The following is a 22,233-nucleotide window of genomic DNA, read 5'->3' on the forward strand; positions in this document are numbered from 1 at the left end:
TGCGATCGCGCCACTTGTATCTGGGTGTGGTGCACGTGCAACTCCTGTCATGTTTTTCCTATTGCTGTTCGCTTTCCTGTGGAAAACGAGAGGGGAAACTTATTTTCAGACTCTCCCTCGTATTCAGTTTAACACCACAGGATAATGCCAGGTAGGCTAAAGGAGACGGATAATTAATCCAAGTGAGTGAGTGTGCATAATTTTTGGAAAATTTTCTTGTAGGAGTGGCGTTGCCCGTAATATTACGCATGCCACTTTCTAAGCACAGGGTAATTATTATTACTATCGTTCGTTGAAAAACATCACCCAAAATGCATTAAATTGCTCAGGGGTGACGCCACTTTCCTAGTACATAGGTTTCTGCAGAAATAAGGAAAGTTTAAAAAAAATGAAAAAAAAAAAAAAACGCCACTGAGGCAACCTTTTTGTTCAGAAATTACGCAGCTGATACAAAATACGGGGGCCCGTGTATTTACGGGTTACGCATGTAAGGGGTTAACTAATTGAGAATATTAGAAGAAACAGGAGAACCCCGAAAAAGTCTCAAACACTGTGTTCTCCACCACCTTAAAAGTGTACTTTTGACGTAAACTTTTATAATTTCGATATATTTATGTTAAGAAAACAAATTGTCTTATATAAATATTAGTTTCATATATATCACAATACACATGTCGAATATTAAATGTAATATGAAATAGTTGAAGTTATAACCTGACTATATATAATACGTTTATATCGGGGGGAAATATTGGTATGGTATAATTCTTAGTTTGTTTTTTTTTTTTGGGGGGGGGGGTTAAATCAAATAATGTCAGAAGATCATACGGTAAAGCTAATGGAGATAGAGAACATCGTCCGGGGAGCGAATACCATGCCATGCTTTGAAACTGAACGCTATATCACTTCCGTTTTGTTCTGTAACAATTGGGTACTGCGGGACTCATATACAAAATGAATGTGACATTTATTTTTCCTGCAGTTTCATACAATGCCTATATTTATAAAATAGAAGTGCCTCTTTCGTAATCTTGATTAATATTTCATGTGTCTCAACACACGAAAGTTCACGTACTTAAATGTAGTAATCTTGCAATATAATTCACAAAGAAATGCACGTGATACTTCATTTGTTTGATGTTCCTCTCCAAAAATAGTATCAAGGATTTCTAGTATACACTTGGTATGGAAGCAGTCATTATTTAGTTGATTTAGATTGAATTCTGAGTTAAAATGTAGAAACTATTACTATTCATTATTATTTGAATTAAATCGTAGGAGCTATTGTTATTATTAAAATGTAGATTTAAATAAAGAAGACAGTTTCCACTATACTTCGTATACGCACTGTAATGATATGTCTTGTATTGAATAATCCGTACTTATATATTGTTATTTTACAGGGTAAACCTTACACGTCTATTGAGGGGTCTAGTGATTTCAATAATTTGTGTCTTGTGCCAAACACGGGACTAATGTTCATTGCTAATGAAAGTCCGAAGATTCTTACGTATTATATCCCAGTAAGTGCAAACAATCGTTAATACTTAAGGTCATAGTAGTAGAGCTGTCAGTTCTACGCTACTTTGGAATATAACATTTTTTCTCACTAACTCAGTGCTTGCTGTTTTATCATATGATCTTAACTTTCTATATATTCGTTTCTTCGTTTTTGTTATTACTTGTTTTCATAGAAGTAACAAACCAAAGCATCAAATATGTATTAATAATACATGTGTAACAGTTTCGACAACGTAACATCGCCCTCATCAGACACGTTGTCTTACACTTCCTTAAACAAATAACTGATGAAGGCGATGTTACATTGCCGAAACTGTTACACAAATATTATTAATATCTTGCTTTATATAATCATAAAGCATTTAATGCTTTGCTTAGTTTTGTTTTACTGTGAAATATTTCCGAAGCTATAATGAACAATATATTTACTAATTGGTTCATATTAGCTTTGCTGTCTTAAATAATTTGTACTTGAAAAACAAATTTCTGAGCAAACCAACGTTTATTTTAAAATAATAACTGTGTGAAAATTTTGCCAGTTAACTAAATATATTAGCTTCGTCAGATACAGTCTTTTTTTTTTTTTTTTTTTTTCATTTAAACCTGCTTCGTAATCATCTTTCTTTAAGGAGCAAATCATCTTTTCTTTTATTTCTTCCTTTGAATCTTTTTCCCCTATCACTTCATATATTCCATTACACAGATCCTGTAATTTTGCCTTGTACCATTGCTTTGCCATCACTATTACTGTAGCCCTTTGTCTGCTTGCTACACTATTATATCCTTCCTCCTACTAATTTTTTTGTGTCACTTTCTTTTCTTTCGTAAGATTCCCCGGTTCCTTTTTCATGTTCTTCTTAACTACCGCCACAGCCTTTCTCCTAATTTTGCCTCTCTTTTCTTTGTCCTCAACCTGAGTAATGGTCTGTTCCACAGAGTGAATCACGTCTTCTACATTCAATCTGTCCTCTTTGATTTTGAAAGGGAAACAGTAGTAGTGAAAGAAAAGCAATGGTACAAGACAAAATTAGAGGATCTGTGTGATGGGACATATGAAGTGATAGGGGGGAAAAGATTTAAAGGGAGAAATAAAGGAAAAGGTGATTTGCTCTTTAAAGAAAGAAGATTACGAAGATTTTTTTTTTTTTCCTGATGAAGCCAATATATTTAGTTAGGTGACGAAACTGTCATATATTTGTTATTTTAAAATAAACTTTGCTTTGTTCAGGGATTTGTTTTTCTAGTTCACAATATACTTGTTTTAACTACTTTCTAGTAATTCACTATATATATATTACCAAAAACTAATGAATAGATAAGTCATTTTCCTTTGTTCATTTTAATGTTTCTTCATTTTCAGTATTTTAATTATGAAGTTTGCAATATCTTCCAAATCAAGAACACAGTTTTATCAACTTTCCGCGTTATAATTACAAACCCATTATTTACTTGAAAATAATTAACGGCTTAAGTTGTATAATACTGAACAGCTTCTTTTTGTACTACCTGCGTAGTAATTTTTCGAGATTTTTTTTTGTTACAAAAATGAATTGGCAACACTGACAGAAAAAAATGACGACAGGCGGAAATGAATTTGAAGTGAATTCTAATTTGTTGAAGATATTTTCATCTGATTTTAAAGTTAATGAACAATTTCCTTGATGTTATTCTGCCTTTGCAAAAACTACAACTCGTCCTTCTGTATCATTTTGTAAAAAATAGCAGCTGTAATGCTGCCGAAATTGGTAAACAGAAATTGTAGATATTAAAACATTTGGTGAGCATTTTATCGTTGTTTCAGTCCATTTATTTATGTAAGAAATTTTCTTTTTCTTTCAAATGAATTGGAATTTTAATGTTTTTCCTCACTGGCTTCTTCATGATTATTAAAATGTAAAGATAAGCGTTTTGTATATACATTGATTACTAAGTCTTATATGTATCAAATTTATATACAAACTAAGCTTTTAGAAAACAAAGTTATTATAATGATTATTTAAAACAGATCAGCGAAATCATAATATTAAAATGTACAAGACATTCATTATAAAGATGAAAAGAAATTATTTCGACATGTAGATAAATGATTATATATATATATATAGGTTGGATGGGAACACGACCGAAAAACTTCGGGGGGTGATTCTACAGCTAAAAACAAGGAAAAAAGTTCAAATGAACATAGGTCCAACGCGGTGGAGTTTTCGAGCAGCAGCCGTGTGACATTTCGCCGGCCTCCTCCTCCTTCTTCTTAGGCATCTGCCATGTTTTACGAGCCGCAGTTGCCTAATCGGTAGGGTATGTACAATTGTAGGACTGAACATACCGCCTAGATTTTTTAGCGAGATAATGTAGAGTTATACCTCCGAATTCTGAAGATGCCTTTTTGTCATGATCTGTACATTTTCACTTCCCTTTTCGTCACTTTGTGTCTTACTGGTAGTGCAATAATCAACACTCTTCCCCGATTCCGTCTGTTTTGGACGTATTCGGAACAATAGTTGCGAGTGGTACCATCGATCCAACAAACCACCTCGTTTGTGGTATATTCTTTCGTATACATTTTCTCCCCAACGCCGCAGTGGGGAATTCCCATTTGCACGTTCCAATCGATCATTCAGTACGTACGCTAAACATAACCATATCATTTTACGTTTGTACATACTATTAATTTTCACGTCCCCTACTGCATCTCATTTGGTGAATCCCCTTCTCCATTTGGGGAGTCACCTTGTGCAGTTCGTTCTGCTCCTTTTTCTTTTCGCCATCATTTTGGTGGGGTATGACTTCCTTGACATTCTTTTGACCCAACGCCAATATCTCTATTTGTTTGGCAGATATCGCACTTAAAAGGAGGTCGGCGAAACGTCGCACGGCTGCTGCTTTTAAACGCCGTCGCGTTGGACCTATGTCCATTTGAACTTTTTCCTTGTTTTTAGCTGTAGAATCACCTCCTGAATTTTTTTGGTCTTGTTCCCTTCCACCCTGTATATATATATATATATATATATCACTGAAGTTAAAACTAATATATTTGAAAAGATTCTTAATCTAATTTCATTTTTTACGTTAAGTATATTACTTTTTATTTTAACTTTTACCGTGTATAGCTTTTTAATTATATAGATTGCATTTTATTTCTATGTTCTAAAAAAAAGTTAAGCTAGTATATTTTATGCAATTTGTAAAATTATGCATTTAACACATAACATTAAATAGATAGAAATATCTTAACAAATGTTAGATGTGCAGTAGTACATTTTAAAATTAAAATATTAATTCCCAAACTTTTCTATATTATCTGAATCTTATATTCTTCCAGAGTATTGGTCCGGCTCCAAAGTGGTGCAGCTTTTTAGATAATTTAACAGAAGAATTAGAAGAAAGCAATACTCAAACTGTTTACGATGATTACAAATTTGTTACAAAGAAAGACTTAGAAGATCTAGGAATGACTCATTTATTAGGTATGATATACTTTTAAGGTTCAGTGTAATGTAAAGTGCAGCAAGTAAGTAGACAAAAAGCAGTGGAAAGTTCTTCATTGAAAACGCGTACTTCAATCGTTGTGAGACCAATTCAATGATTTACATGCTTTCCAACAGCTACGGCTCGCTTTACTTACAGCCTGGTTTCTCTTAATCACAATAATAGTGATTGCATGCAGAAGCTGTTCCCAAGCTCTACGGGGACTAGAACTACTAGTTGTTAATGTGGAAACAAGTAACACACTTTCTGTGTGGATATACATGTATTCTATGATGAGTAAAGCGATGCGCAATTACCATTTCTAAGTTAAATATTTGTATTTTGTGTAGTGTAAATAAATGAAGTAAAACTGTGAGCTTAATACATGATTATAGCTAGAGTAATGATGGCGTATATTGATGAAAGAATTGGTGGAATAAAGATATTGGAATAGATGAGAGAACTCGAGAAAATACACTGAAACTACGCTATTCTTTATTGTAATTCACATGGCTTAGGATTGAATCAGGTGCCCTTTATACGATATGCGAAATCTGATCACTGAACTACCGTACAGCTTACAATACACCCTCATGTATAGTGAGACACATGCTATTTGTGAATGATAAAAGCTTTTTTTTTTTTTTTTTTTTTTTTTTGAAAAAGCGGAATGTAAATGAATTTCTTACTTGGAAATGCAAATAAACATTGATGATTGTTTGATTTTTCAGGTACAAATCTTCTTCGTGCGTACATGCATGGATACTTCATGGATATCCGCCTTTATAGAAAAGCAAAGTCGATTGCAGAGCCATTTGCATTTGAGGAATATAGGAGAAAGAAGATTAGAGAAAAGATAGAAGAAGCGAGAGCAAATAGAGTTACACTCAAGGTAAATGCTATAATTTACCGCAATACTAAGACTTTTCTCTTCAAATAATTGTTTCATCCTTAACTCGTATAGTTTTAATATGGCTGACAATTATTTAAAAATATTATCTTAGGTTTGATAAATAATAATCATTCCCGCATCAACAGCAACGTCGTCGTCGTCTACATAGTAGATATTACTACTACATAAATAACAGGCTCTTCAACGGTAACTGCCCCTGTACATAGTAAAGAAAGAACACAAAAATATCACATCGTCACATTTACACATCTACAGTAGAGGACAAAGAACTTAGCTACAAAAGTTTGATGATGTCCACTGTAAGAGAGAAATACAGACACATATCAATTTAATAAAAACACCTGCAGTTTGAAATACCTCAGAATTGGGGTTGGCAACGGTCAAGGAGCAACTGCAGCGCCAGTAGTGATGGTGTGTTAGAACGAATTCCGTTCTTTGTGAAGAGTAATAGAACGGCAGTGTGCAGTGAACTGAGCAGATGGCAATAATGTAAAATAAGCAACCTCACTGATTTCCATCGGGACAAATTGTTGGCCCACGGTTATGTGATACAAACGTGACAAAAGCGGCATGTGTGTTGGTTGTGTTGCAAGGGAGAGTGTTCAAGATGATGGTGCCTTACAAAACCTACGGCAAAACCACATCGATGAACAGGAACAGTGGTCTGAAAAATACCCTCAATGACAGGTCCTACCAACAATTAAAGTGAATTGTCACTCAGAACTGTCGTGTGACTGGAATGCAAGTGACAGAAGAACTCAAGCAGAACCTCCCGCAGCCTGTGTCTACAATCGCAGTTGACATGGACACCAAAAGAAGTTATTGAAACATGGTATTCTAATAATGAACAATACATAAATACAACTGTTGTCACCTGCATCACTCAGAAATTAGAGTTGGCTTTTTATACAAAAATGAGTAGGAAATTAGAATCTACACTCCACAGATACAGTATTAAAATTGTATTAACCTGTCAAATAATGTAAAAGAAATACTAATTGGTTAAAAGAGCTCTTATACTGATTTTCCCTCAGCATTAGGAATATAGGAACAGTTACGAATGTAATTGTCATATCAGTATAATGAAACGCAACAATAAAACCAGGATCAATGTACACATTATGGCGAAAAAAGACCTTTCTAAACATTGTGAACAACGAACATAATCATACAATATCATAATATCTACAATTCATACAATAATGGTAATAATGTTAAATAGAGTGCATTGGACACATACTCCAATTTAAAATGTTAACCCATTGTTATAATTGCTCCAACTGTTGATTGAAAGCTTGAACTACGATGGTTTGAAGAATTACTATCTTCTTTTTTGATCCTAAAGCATCGAACCCGAAATGCTTCTGTTTCTATACTGTACCTGAATACGTACAAGTCCTTGTTGAGTCTCTGTTATATCTTATTAACTGACCTAAAAAAGTATGCTCACATACACACAATTTTCACTAGTTTTGTTCAATAATTTAAAATATAACATGATTTGGCAGCGCTTTCGAATTTGTAATGAAGCTGCTATTCAAATATGGTAATCTTGTACATAGTTAAGTAGTGTAGTGGAAGCAGTATATTTATATATGCTTTCTGTCTGTAATCGTTTAGTATGTACAGTACATGGAAACAAAATATCTGTTCGTAAAATTTCGAAGTGTTTCAATTTCCGGAACAAAAATTGTGAAAATATTATATATCACTGCCTTACTGGTAATTTGCGCATTCTCAACGAAAGAGCTTTTAACTGTAGTATAGAAAGAAAATTTCATGCACAGTGATTTAGGACCATCCAAAACTCTTCGATACATTTTCAAACAAAAGAAAGATATTAATTCCTCGAAATATCGTCGTTTATACCTTTGATCAACTTTTTAACTATTAGATCACTTACTAAGCTGCGTCTAGATAAGAAGAAAAAAAAAGAATATTTAATCGTTAAATATTATTGTAAGAATAGAATATCAAGTATTAGGAGGGATGATCAAGAACTAAGGTTACAGAGCCGATATTTCCAGAGTTTCCTCTGTTACAGAGGACTGAGGAGCGTGTGGTAATTTTAATACATGGCGTTGACAACTGTGCAGAGTTTCAGCCTCCCGCCACCTACGGCGCAAGTTTAAGTAAACAAAGAGCGACTTGTTTGGAAAAATGGTTTCGCGAAAAAGACCGTTCAATTTTTCGATTTATGTGGACGAAACGTGTAACCACTGACCGATATTGTGAGACTTTGACACGATTGCGCGAAGCAATCAGAAGGAAACGGTCAAGACTTCTCACCTACGACGTCATCTTTCTTCACGACAACGCGCGCCCGCATACAGCCTAGAAGATCACCACGCTGTTGAAGCGTTTCACTGGGACACCATCGTCCATCTTCCCTGCAGCCCAGACCTCGCTGCAAGTGACTTTCATCTGTCCCCGCCCGCACTTAAAGGAGCACCTCCGAAGCCGTCGTTTCGCTTCAGACGAGGAGGTGAAACACTTCGTGATAAGTGGCTAAAAACGCAAGGATAGGATTTTTACCAATAGGGAATTTCAAAGTCATCCCATGATGAGATAAGTGTTTCAACCGATATGAAGACTATGCCAGAAAATAACCTAATGTATGTACTATCTACTGTCTGTATTGGTTGTGTATAATAATATATACACATTTCACTGCGGGCTTTGTAACCTCTCTCTTTGATTATCTCTGGTATATTTGCAGTATATTATAACTGGGTGTAGTTAAAAATTGCATAAGTCCTTGTGTTAAATTTGTGTATCTTTAATTAATTTTCCTTTTTACCATATTTAAATGATGTGGTAAATCCATTATAATGTAAGCTACTTAGAGATAACTCTTACTAATGAACTTAAAAGATAGTCACGTTGCCCCTCTGAGCTATTATTGATCGTTCAGAAACTTATGTTAAAACATTAAGTTTTCACTGCAATTGTCAGCATTGCCAAGACAGGTAAGGAAAGATTTTAGTGAGGTTAGAGTGTATGGGAATCAGTTTTACGATACAAAAATGTTTATAGTAGTAAATGAAAACTTCTTGCTACCTAATCTTGTGTCTAAATAGATTTCCTATATCTTGATAATGATGATTGCTGTCAGCGAAAATTCAGTGTTTTAACATGATTTGGTAAAACAGTGTATAATAGTTTAGAACAATAAAGTGAGTACCTTTTGAGTTTTTTTACCTTACCTTTCCTGCATACATTACACTTACGTCTAATAATAATTAGTTTTTGTAAGAAATTCAGTGAGTTTTTTTCTTTCTTTCTTCAGAAATTACCTAAAGTGAATAAGGATTTGGCTTTGAAACTCATGGATGAGGATATGAAGGAGAAGAAGAAAAAGGGGCCAAATCTGTTGCAAGACCAACGTTTCAAAGCGTTGTTTGAAAATCCAGATTTTGAAATAGACAAGACTGCAGAGGAGTACAGGTAAATTTCTAACATATTGAGCAACAAGAAATATTTTAAATCTAGATAAGAAAGATTAGTAAAATATGTTAATAGAGATCTAAGATATGATTTGCTTTCTAATTAACATTCAACTCTTCCTTGCAGTTCTGTACATGATTTAACAAAGCAAGTGGATGGTGTCCAATTTTCAGGAAGTTTTGGCATTGAAATATATTTCATAGATAATGAAATATATACAAGATATGGAAGAAAAGTAAATTATATTGGTATTGCAGGATTGATAATGAAATATTTATTTATGAAATACGAAGAAAATCGTTAAAGCAGTTTTTGAAGATATTGCATTGAAATTTTAAAGAAATATACATTTACGAAATATGAAAAAAAAAAAAAAAAAAAAAACATACGACGAACATACAAATATCACTTTTTCGGCAAGCAGAAACAATGTGAAACTCTCATCTCTTGTTCGTAGGGTTCCAGGTTCGATCCCATTTTGTGCCAGGTGTGTTTTGTGGTAGGTAAACACCGTGTGTGTGAGTTTTCTCCGAGTCCTCACACTTTCTTCATTCCACCATTTTCGTGCTTGTCAATCATCATCTCCGTCTCCCTTAGCCTCGAAGCATAAACATGGGACGTTAAAGAATCCATTAAATCTTGAATATCGCTTATCATCATTTTATTATTATTCACTGTCACAAGACTGTTTTCACCCTTATCGTTTGTTGCAAGAAAGATGATTTATTACTGTAGGATAATCTAAATCTCATCTTTTTCTCTCGATGATCTCACTTCAATCGATAGACAACTTAGAAAGTTTAATTAATTAATTTTTTTGGCCAATCCTGCAGCGTAAAGTGAAGTACTTGAGTTTTGCTTGGTCTGCTCTTTTCTTTTAATCTTTCCTAATTCCAGTAGGGTGTCAAGGTCAGTTCCACGTAACTTTGACTATAAATTATGGTATAGTTTCATATAAAGCTTTGCTAATAAACATAATGATGAGGAATAATTTATATCTTTAGTGAATTATTTTTATTATTTATAACAGAAGAGAGATGAACATTCATGTAATTTTATATTTAAATTTGTTTTCTAGACTATTAAATCCTGTGGTGTCTAAACTGGACAAACAACGTAAGAAAGAACTTAAGAAACAGTTGCTTCAGCAGCAATTTGAACAAGTGGAGGTAAGTAATATCTGTGTACTTATTTTTGTCCTATATATAACATTGATAAGCAGTCCAACCAACCGACATATTTCTACCTGCATATCTACTATTGAGAAAGCCAAGAGAAGATCGACCATCATTCCTGATTTTTCAGTTCTTCAATTAGATAAATGAGTCAGATTTAATGTCACATCTTTACAGTAGGTTTTTGTCGTGTATTTTGATATCGCTTATTTCGCGAATAAGCTGCCAAAAATGTATTATTTCTTAAATAGCATATTAACAGAGCTCTTTAGTGAGACTGTCTTAATATCAAATTAATAATAATAATAATCACTACTACTACTACTACTACTACTACTACTACTACTACTACTACTACTACTACTACTACTACTACTACTACTACTACTACTACTACTACTACTACTACTACTACTACTACTACTACTACTACTACTACTACTACTACTACTACTACTACTACTACTACTACTACTACTACTACTACTACTACTACTACTACTACTACTACTACTACTACTACTACTACTACTACTACTACTACTACTACTACTACTACTACTACTACTACTACTACTACTACTACTACTACTACTACTACTACTACTACTACTACTACTACTACTACTACTACTACTACTACTACTACTACTACTACTACTACTACAACAACAACAACAACAACAACAACAACAACAAAAAAGAGGAAGAAAGAACACTTTTCAATAAATGAATAATTTTGCCATCTGGTTATAAATACAGTGAAGCTTTGACTATTTTTTCCCCACAAAATACTTCTGCGGAGTATTAGTACCTGGACTACGATTTTTATGCTTCTATAGAAGTACGGCAAATTCAAACTAATGGCCATGGTACAAAGGTTGCCTATTTTATATATTTTATCATATGTTGAAATTAACAGTATTAATTTATTCAAAAGATGTGACCTTACTGTAACCCAGTTATGTACACAAGATGACTTAAAGGGTTATCTATTGAAACTGGAAATATTGAAAATATACTGGAAATTATTGCATAATACTGGAGAAATGTAAACATTTCTCTTAGAGACCCTGCAAGATAACAGCCCCATCATCTGGGTGTAGGTAGTGATAGGGTTAACCGGAAAATCACGAAAAAACTAGCTAGTTCGAGAAAGAAAATGGATAGTGCTTATAATATGACATGTCTTATTGAAAACGTGCACGAAGACAGTTTGGTTTTTCATCAGGTTATGTATGATGCTTTTTCCGCTGATAGAGTCGTTCCGTATGTAAATATTTCCAGAAAGATGATTCAGGCTGTGAGGAACATCAAGAACTGTTTTCCTACTTAGTAGTGTTTCCTGTATCAAATGTAATGCAAATAATAATAATAAAAAAAAGTGGGTAGATTTTTTCAGTTCACCGTCGTACACCGCAAATTTTTCTAGCAAGACATTGGGAATAGTGGAAATATCCAAGCCAATTCTAATATTCTCTAATTTAAAAGATTATTACCGAACTTAATGGGTGTGTATAGAAGTAATAATAGAGTAGCTTTTCAGTTGGAAACTGTAATTTCTGAAGTAATCTTGATCTACTTTTTAACTAAAGGTTAGCGTTAGCGCCCGGTTCGATTTCTGGTGGCAGCTCGTTGGTTTGGATTCCCCCGGTAAACTAGGTCAGCACTTATTATAGTCTCGGGGCTGAAAAGGGGTGTTAAATGAAAATGAAAACAAACCGAAGTAAAGCTGATCGCTCCGTAATACATACAGAACAGTTTAGAGGATGCAATCGTTTTAAGAGTTCGCTCCCTTAACGTCACGTTTCTTGATAACTAATCCCAGAGGTAGAGTCTTCTTCACAAGAAACCTACTATGACCGCAAGACTCATGGCTAGAATATTCGAAGTTAAGAAATGTTATATGTGTGGAAGATACCTAAGTTGAATATGGCGATCACAACTCAGGTTCTCCTGCATATAATATTTGTTTATTTTGCATAAATAATATTATTTCAGTGCTGCGTTTCTTCAAAATTAGTGTCTTACATAATCTCAAGTTTGCAATATATTGTTTGAGGATTTTCAAAGAGAGCGTACTTGAAAGTTCCCTTTTATGTAGTTCTGAATCCTCTGGTATATCTATCTCTAGAGGATTCAAAACTACTGAAAAATCTTATAGATCAGGGTGTCTACTGATACTGGAAATACTCGAATTATACTGGAATTTAATTTTGATACTGGAAATACTGGAATTTTGATCCACATACTGGAAAAATCGTGAAACGTAATTTGTCAAGAATACTTTTTTTTTTTTTTCGTAATAGTTTTAATGGTCTTAGAAACAATTTTGTATCCATTGAGATTGTAAATTTTCCAAGGGAAGAGTTGTATACATTTTGTAATGACATTTAAAGCAATGAGTGGAGTGGAGGACTGCGAGGGTAGTTGGGATGCCCTTTAAAAATGTTAAAAAATCATTTGTATTTCAAAAGATCAAGGCTAACTAAATTTATTTAAAAAATATTCTTTTGATGGTAAAACAATTACAAACCTGAAATCATCAAGAGTGTGATTATTCCTAAAGAACTTTAAAAATTCGTTGTATTAGGTCCTGGAATTTTGCTGAGAGTTATACTGAATATACTGGAAATATACTGGAATTTTGAAAATGAAACTCAGTAGACACCCTGTAGATAAGTAGGAACACAATAACTATATAATAAAGTGAGATGATTGATAAGAATACAAAGTATTTAGAATAAAGCCAAAACAGTTAAATTTTGGAACATACAGTGAAAGAGAAACTGAGTAGGCAACGTATGTTAGCAATAAATAGCTACAGTGAAACCTGTCAACTTGGCCACATCTCTAAGTTGGCCACCTGCTTATCTTGGCCTAGTTCGTCTTAAACCTGCATTTCCCCATAAGACATTCGTTACTTACTACTCTATAAGTTGGCCACCTGTCTATCTTGGAAGTTGGCCACACTGAAGCAATGTTTACCCTATGATGATAATGATAAATTTACCTGCGTATCTTGGCCACGAAAAATACAGTTTTGTTATTTTTCTCAACTCTTTCGAATACCCATATGAGAGGCAGATGTTCTGTATTTGAGACTCGACACAAAGAAGCATAGATTCGCACGATTTGTTCTTGGAGGTCAATGGCCAGAACACTACCCTCATAAAAAGATGGTGAAGGAAGATGTGAATAAGAAAAGGCACGTACAGGAATTCAGGAAATGGTTGTACGTATTTGTTTACCCTGTCTGTTTTGGTAAAACCATTAGCTATATTGGCTCCTTTCATCAGTGGGAAGCGTTAGTAATTCGGAAAATTCTTAAGGTTAAAGCTCAATTGTCATTTATTGGCACCTGACTGCATGTCAAAAGGTAGCGGAGGTTTTGATATATGAATTCCCTCAAGATTTTCTCGAAACATCTTTTGCTCCGAGGTAAACACTTCTAGCTCATTAACAAGAGGTAGTTAACTACAATATTAGAATGTGCATATCTGCCAAAAAGAATAAAGCAAATATGTCTAGAATGAACCACCATTCAGTAACAACTGAAAAGAAGTCATATAAATTGCATATGAATTTCTCAATTTATAACTTAGCTTTTCTTGTTTTCAATCTGAATAACTCAGTGTGCTATAATATCAATTTCAATAAACTGCGTAATACACTTCTATTTCATGGTTGTTTGTGTTGTGTTTTCAATCCGAATAATCGAATGTACCAGTCTAGTTTTCAGGAAGAGAAACGTATGCATATATATTAAACATACTATCAAGAGCACCGATCCTGGGAGGACCGAGGGGGCCTGGGCCCCCTAAGCTCATGTGGCCCTTATTTTATTTATGAGTATACAATATTTGGTATAATTTGAGTCCAATTTGTCTTAAAATCTTCATATATATACCTTCTGCATCTGAATGGGCCCCCCCAAATTTACAGAAAAATCGGCGCTCTTGCATACTATAGTAATATTTTCTAGTACTGTATATTTTTATGATTACTCTATATACATTATTTATAAGTAGCTGTCGTGCCACTGCTTATTAAAATTTTACAATCAAGTAATACTAGAAATCCTATTCTAAAAATACATAAATCACACTTATTTTCTGTAAGTTGGCCACTTTTCGATGGAACCGATGGTGGCCAACATAGACAGGTTTCACTGTATTATTAATATCTGGTATTCGTGAACGCCAAAGTATCTGATCTGTACAGAGTAAATGGAATAGAATCGTAGATTTAACTTCTCTCGATAATACTATAGGCTGAAGTCCTAATAAACGATGAAGTAATTGTTAAAATGATTAAGTAGCAGGAAGCAAGAGAACGCGGAGAAAATTATTTCATGTAGTGTGTATGCTTACTGTAAAATTCACGTGGTGCGAAAAGGGTTCAAATTATAATATGAATGTAATTGTTTTAGTTTCGTAGATTGTCTAGGTACTATTTTTATGCCAAGTGGATTTTGCAGATACTAGAATATATGTCCATAACAAATTCTGTCAATTTTTATATAATTTAATTTTAATTTATAGGAGGAGCAAGAAGGAAAACCTAGTTCAGCAGAATCCTCTGATTCTGAATCTAGTTCTGATGACGACAGAGAATGGACCAGAGAAGTAAAACGTCAACATAAGCTCTTGCGCCAGGAAAATAAGCACATTGCTCGACAGAAGGCTGACACAGACGTCAGTCTAAAATCTTCTCAACCTCGCTTTTTCGAATTACGACCGGGTGAAGAATTTCATGGTATTCATACAGATAAGAAGAAAAGCAGCAAGTAAGTAGCAATAAATGCCTCTTTTATATACTTTATAATGCAGATTTAGAAAACTAGAAGACGTGTTCGGCTTAATTTTAAAAAGTTATTATTTATCTGTACAATGTATCTAATGTTTCATTACTTTTATATATCCAACACCATTTTCAATTATATCAAGTATCCGTCTGATATATTTTCCAAGTTCTTCGTAAATTATGCTGCGCAATTGTAAAAAGTGAGTTTAGTGACTTGTAACTTTTTCCCGAGTTGTAACTGTGGTAATGTTCTAAGTAACGAAGCTATGGCACAATAAAAACAGTATATATATATATATATATATATATATATATAGTGGCGTATTTACGGGATATCGTGCTCAAGTCTCCCCACCCCCTGAAATAAATTTGTTAGTTTTTCGCATTCCATGTACAACAATAATCCGTACCTTTTGTAAGAATTTCATTAACTTTACATTTTCTTATGCTCTTTGTTCAGAAATAATATTGTATTTGTCAAATTTCATTCCATGTCAGAACTGCGGTCTTTTTTTTCTTTCTTTCGTGCATTCTACTATTCTGTTTAATTTTCTTAGTTTTTTTTTTTTTTTTTTTTTTTTTTTTTTTTTTTTTGCTTCTCCTATCATACTTTCGACCATTGTTAGTTGTGATTCAAGTCGGTCGTCGTCAGTGACAGCAAAACTAAGAGGAGCTGATAAGCGAAACTGGTATTCCACACTAATTTGCACTTTAGTTATTATAGCAAAGGAATGTTTATGTCGTTTAGTTATAAAGAAAGGTAAATATTTGAATTAAATAAAATGAAGAGGAGTAATAAGTAGCCCAGGAAATTAGGTAGGCCAAGAGGATGCTTCCTTTTTCTTCTATGAATAGAATAAAAGGTTAGATTCACTACTAAATTTTTGTATCATCTCACATAAGATTCACCAGTCTGCAATTCTTGCTATTAAAACTGCAATCAGTATATTTCATCTTCAGTTTGTCTCAACATTTTCTTTCAGGTAAAAACATACACAGATAAAACTGAATATTTCCATTTTTCTAAAATGAAATCAATTAAGTTGAAATGAAATTACAAATATTCAACGTGTGTTTGCAGAAGCGTCATTTCAGATTTGCCTGGGGGGAGGGTTTAAATCCTCCACCGACATACGAGTTTCATGTTTTTCCTAATGTATTAGTAGACAATCGATTAAAATGTATTTAATTTTCAAACTCTGGTGGGCAATTTCCCCTCCCCCCCCCCATGCTTCCCCGTGTTGCGCATAGCTTACTCGAAACAAAATCCTAAATACGCTAATATGTATATAAAATCATTAACTAACGTTATCATTAATGTAAGAAATGCAGCGTTGTCATTCCTTAAATTTTTATTTTTTAATCGACTTTTAAAAACTCTTACTTTGACATTTATTATGTATATATCTTATGTTTGCAATTATATCGAGAACCGTTGGTCATATTTCAACGCGGCTTTTACTAATCGAATAAACTATTCTCAAGGAAGGTTCTTACGCATAAAATATTCGAAAAAATTTTGGTAATTAATTATTTAAAGGAACATTCAAATAATTTCTGCAACCCCTGGTGGGAAAAAAAGTATCCTAAAATATGCAATAACCAGATAACCAACAAAGTAATGTGGGTTGCATATAGCCAAGGTGTTAAGAACATTTTTATAATCGTAGGTTTGTTTCCGTTAGAGTACACAAATGATTAATCGAGTTTGAAAGGATTGTAGAAAAATATATCACACACACACAGTAACGATTAAAAATATACATAAATTATTCAAGTTTCAGATATACTGTTACAAATGTTTCATTTCGTCATACATCTATGCGATAGTCTATGATGCTCCACACGTGCTCTGCTGTATCCCTACTACTGATAGTGAATGTCGCTGTAATGTTCAAACAAACGAAACAAAATAAAACAAAACAAAAAAAAGGGGGAGGGGCAATAATTTCAGTGATATTACGCACTCAATAATATGATTCTGAAATCCGATATTCTGTTCCATAGTAGGAAGTTCTTGGTTCTTACGAATGATTCCTTCATGCTTTGTATCAATATTTTGTTTTTGTACTTATAAAGATAGCTGCTAATGGTCTACAAATTTTAGGTTGACGTTAGGAGAGCGGTTGCAACAGAACACAGCCACATCCGTTAAAACGCTTGGCTCAGGTGGAAGCAGAGAAATGACATTCAGCTTGAGAAAGGTAAGATTCTGTGCGTAAGTATTTAGTGCTTCATATTGTAGTCAGGTTCTTCTTACGTGTACATGTGACTGATTGAATTTCACAGAACCCCCTTTCAGAGTAGTAAAAGGGTTTTGTTGAATCTACCTGGATGTTGGTTATGACGTATAAGAATCACTTCCTTTGTCTATCAAAAGATGTATTATGAGAATCAGTGATGATGAGGTATTCGAGGTGTCGAGATTGATTGATTATATGGTTTGAGAAGTTATTCGTATTTTGTGTTAAAAAGAAAAGAGAAAGAAAATAAATACAAAACACACATGGCACAGCAGAAAATGGTTATTTATTTTAATATTTATGTATGCTGTGGTTTGAATAATTATACTTTGTTTGGTATGAAAATTATTAATATTTGATTAATTTATCCTATTTTTTTATTAGTCCATATTTGAAACATATTATGCGTAACAATAAAAATTACACCTACCATGTTTGAAAAGAACTGATTCATTGTGAATTTTCAAAAAATGATAAAATACAATTGGGCCAGTGATTGACTCCAGATCTCTGTCTTTCTGTATTGACCTAAACATTACCTTCCAAGTAATCTTCAATAGCAACTACATGTTTCCGCTTCGGAGGTACTGTACACTTTTTTTTTTTTTTTTTTTTTTGGGGGGGGGGGTCAGTTTAAGTGACTATATCAAAGTAGCATTTGTAGTACTTAGACAAATCCAGTGACTATTCGTGAACGAACATTTCAGGAGTTGAAATATAATTCCCTCCGCGGGAAAGAGGTTATTCATAATTCCCACTGGGGTTTAAACATTAATATTGAAGTAACAAATTTATTTATGTAAAAAGTTGCAGAAGCTCTCATAGATTCTGACATACCTTACAAGTGTTCGATATGAGCACCCAGGGTAACTCGGCAGATGTCAATCCTTTGTTGGAGTTCTTGCCACACACGTTCCATCATGTGATGGTCGATGTCAGCGAAGTCTTCCGTGATTCTTTTCTTTAAACCACGCACAAATTGTTGTCTGTAGGTGCTTCAGTGTGATATTTGGCACGAAATGGCCATTGTATCGCCACAATTGACTTACATTGAGCGAATTCTAAGTAGCAGGAAGCCTTCGTTTGACTAGTAAATACCCCATTGTTTCTTGTTGCCTGCCTTCTATAGCGAAATCTACAACTACACCATAGCACTCTTCCTTGATGCAAACTTGGAAAAAATCTGCAACTTCCTACATGAATAAACTTGCTGTCTGTCACTGTTGTTTCAGTATTAATATTCGAAATCCCGGAGGGAATTATAAATAGGCTTTAAATAAATCGATTTTTTCCAACATCGATTTTATTGTAGGTTAAATTACGTAGTTTTAAAATGAAAAGATGCAGCTGAGTGGTAGTGGTGAAAAGCAATCAATGGCGTTATGTTTTGAAGATACTGTCGTTCAAATGCCCTCTGGTACTTCGGTGGGTGGAATACATTACTCTGGACTTACTACACGAAACATTCTCCGGACGTGTTCTATCGAGAAATTGTTATGTGAACTGGCCGCTCAGACCATATGATCTCTACCTCGTGGATTATTTTCTATGTAGTTGTTTCAGCCCTGTAAGAAGCCACGAAAAATTCGTGAACTGAAAGGGAACATTGAACGCACCATTGCCTGTTTAGCCTTCAATATGTTTGCAGAAAAGGTGTAAAATGGGGCCTTCAACATTCATTCCACCTACTGAATTTCTCTCTCTGTAAGTGAAGTCAATGCTATACCTTCCCCTGTAATTCTTAGTTCGATTGAAAGTGAGTCTCCTTCATACTACCCAAACATTCGGAAATTGCATAGGAAAGATCAGGGCAATAAGCTGGATGGGTGAGGATTTTCCAGTGGGATACTGAGAACTCTATGGGACCTGGCATTACCGTGGAGGTAATAACTCCCCTCATTAGGAAACAGCATTCTTGATCACTTGCATCAGTTTTGATCGCTATTGATAAACGCATTTCATTACAGAAATTCTGCGAAGACAAGTCCACAGAACAGCGTTATTTTACCGGTTTCCGCAACTTCATTGGACAACACCACTTCTTTTCTTACAGTATAACACGGGATCTATTCAATATTTATATCATAAGACTAAGTAAAGTCAAACAACAAGATATTAGAAGAAAAATAGCATGACGTACAAATTCGTTTAACAAGCTTGGAGCAGGGGCTGTAAAAAGATGAAAAGGCAATCAGCTGAATCATAACCAGTTTGACTCAATGTTTTACTAAACGTATTGAGAAATTCTTCGAGCAGTGCTTTACCCTTAATCCGTAAGCTGTTTCTTTTCAACCTCTCCACCTGATGAAGCTTAATAAGATGGAGTGGAATATTATGACGTATTTTGTTGTGTAAAACACTGGGATCCCGTTTCACAAAACATACAAATTCTACTTGAGTTTCATACATGTCGTAAAATACTAGAATAATGGTAAAATTCATTGTGAATGCATTGTCGACACCTCTAATATGTGACATCTTTAACAATTTTGTGTGTTCTATATTAGTATTACAAGACTAGTACTTTTGTGAAACAGGCCCTAAGTCTCTAAGGTTTAAAGTGAGTTTAAATACGTAATTTTTTTTACATGACACTTAATAATTTTATTATAGGCTCAGAAAGAATCACAAATGCAAGAGATCGCTCAAAGGCACCATGAAGAACGGAAAAAAGTTATGCGTCCAGCCTTTGGATTGCAGTCGAAGAAAATGCCTCAGTTTTGGAAAAGACGACGATGATTCTGTATTTTGTACTGTACATTTGTAAATAAACTTCTATGTGATTTTAAGAAATTTGCTTGATTGGTTTTTGATATTATATAAAAAACCTCATAGTGTATATTCAATTGCAAAGTCTTAAAATGGTGGTGGTAAGGTACTTGTCCAATAATAAGCGTGAATTACAGAAGGCCAATTCACCTAAGATCCCGAAGTTTGTGCGCTCACTTGCTCACGACATTCCCATCCTCCATCAACGGTTGTGCTCGATGTGGTGGCCACGAGCCTCGACTATCGCCTTGCAACGCAATTTCCACTGAAGCAGTGCGCGTCGAAGGTGTATGAGGGGAATTGTAGACAACATCGCTTGACAAGCTTTCCAGAGCCCCGCTTTAGTGGTGGAACGCCTTCGTACGAGGCCTTATTTCAGAAGGCCAAAGGCGTAGAAATACATCGGCGACGCATCTGGTGACTTCACAGCTATGGATGAGAAGAGTAACAGACGCACCAGTCTCCATGGCCATACGCCAATAATACGCGACAAAACTGCGAAGAGTGTGACTGGATGCTTTGTCCATGTGGATGCACACCTACCGGGTGTCCCTGTCATATAACTGTGCGATGTGCGTTGTGTATAAGGGGTTCCATGATTTCGTTTGAATGTAGGCTTCATTCACCTTGATCTTCAAATCCACACGATGCATTGGCAACTTCCCATGGGCGCAGAAACCTGTCATCACCATGAAGCCTTTCGAAAACTTCTCGCGACATTCACGGACGAGCTCGCCGCGGCTTTTCGCATGATGTGGTGAATAAAAAATGGCCCTGGTCTTATTGGTGTCATCAAGGTAGATCCAGGCTTCATCCAGAGTGACAACCCACTGCCATTTGTCACCTGAGAGGTACTGTTCATACAACTTTCTTGCGTTCATGAATCTCTCTTGAATGTGCCTTGGTGATAACCTGAACTTATGCCCCATCGCCTTATGACGCTTTTTCAGTCCCAAATTGTCTCTTATGATACGACACACTGTGCTATCCTGCATGAGGTGACAAGGTTGCTTTGGGTGGGTGGGTTCTCCTTCTCAACTAATGCTCTGATGTTTCTCACAACGCGTAATGTCGTGGCTGGACATGCCCGTTTCCTTTTCACTCTCAGGACTTATCTTGATATTTAGGGCTTTTACAGCGCTGGCTTACCCTTGCTACTGTACGCCTGCTGATATTGTTGCTCCTTGCCACACACATTTTCACAATCACTGACGCATTGAATCGTGCATCGGAAAGTGCACATATGTACCCTTTCCAATAAGATGTCACTTTAACAGACGTAATAGCTGTTCACCACAACTTCCACAGAGCGTTGTACGGACTCACTACTGGATTCACAAGCTACTGACTTCTGGTTCCTTCTACGCTGTACTCGTCATCAGCCCTGTAAAATTGGCCACCTTAGGTGAATTCACCTTCTGTATTACAAATCAAAAAATGTAAATGAGTAACAAAAGTGCGTTTTGTTCGTTTACACTTATAGGTTCTTTCATATACAATGTTTCAAGTAAATCCAACATGACCAATTATACAGTATACACCGTATATCGTATCGTAACTACGAAAAAGTGTCTTCCATACCTACCTCAATATACATTTCAAAGATTTAAAAAAGATCGATCTGATTCAAAATTCTGTACAGCGTTGATAAGATCTTTAAAGACAGTAGTGCGTTAAATGGAATGCGTGTATTAGTAGCATCAACGAATATGATGCTTGTAGAATCAATTCATACCAAAACTTTTGTTAAATGATTCATGGAAGGCAGCAAGAGTGATACTGATATTCCTAAATCACTTCCATGATGCCTATGTATGAAATTTAATACGAATTGATTCTACAGATATTATTTGCTTTCTGGTCTAAGAGCCGCATTTATAGTATACATTGG

At 34.7% G+C, this 22,233-nt stretch overlaps 1 protein-coding gene across 1 annotated transcript in view; it reads left to right on the forward strand.

Annotated features, from left to right (window-relative positions):
* l(2)34Fd (nucleolar protein 10 lethal (2) 34Fd) overlaps nucleotides 1-20,366 on the forward strand; it is a 38,862-nt gene extending 18,496 nt beyond the window's left edge. Inside the window, exons 7-14 of the mRNA XM_081740864.1 lie at nucleotides 1,404-1,523; nucleotides 4,844-4,988; nucleotides 5,721-5,881; nucleotides 9,192-9,349; nucleotides 10,428-10,518; nucleotides 15,069-15,313; nucleotides 17,438-17,534; nucleotides 20,187-20,366. Coding sequence (XP_081596990.1) covers nucleotides 1,404-1,523; nucleotides 4,844-4,988; nucleotides 5,721-5,881; nucleotides 9,192-9,349; nucleotides 10,428-10,518; nucleotides 15,069-15,313; nucleotides 17,438-17,534; nucleotides 20,187-20,312 — 1,143 coding nt within the window. The 3' untranslated portion in view covers nucleotides 20,313-20,366. The remainder of the gene's footprint in view (nucleotides 1-1,403; nucleotides 1,524-4,843; nucleotides 4,989-5,720; nucleotides 5,882-9,191; nucleotides 9,350-10,427; nucleotides 10,519-15,068; nucleotides 15,314-17,437; nucleotides 17,535-20,186) is intronic.
* The last annotated feature ends 1,867 nt before the right edge of the window (nucleotides 20,367-22,233 follow it).

This window comes from Thermobia domestica, chromosome 2, assembly GCF_964235325.1.
Source record: "Thermobia domestica chromosome 2, izTheDome1.hap1.1, whole genome shotgun sequence".
In the NCBI taxonomy this organism is placed as follows: domain Eukaryota; kingdom Metazoa; phylum Arthropoda; class Insecta; order Zygentoma; family Lepismatidae; genus Thermobia; species Thermobia domestica.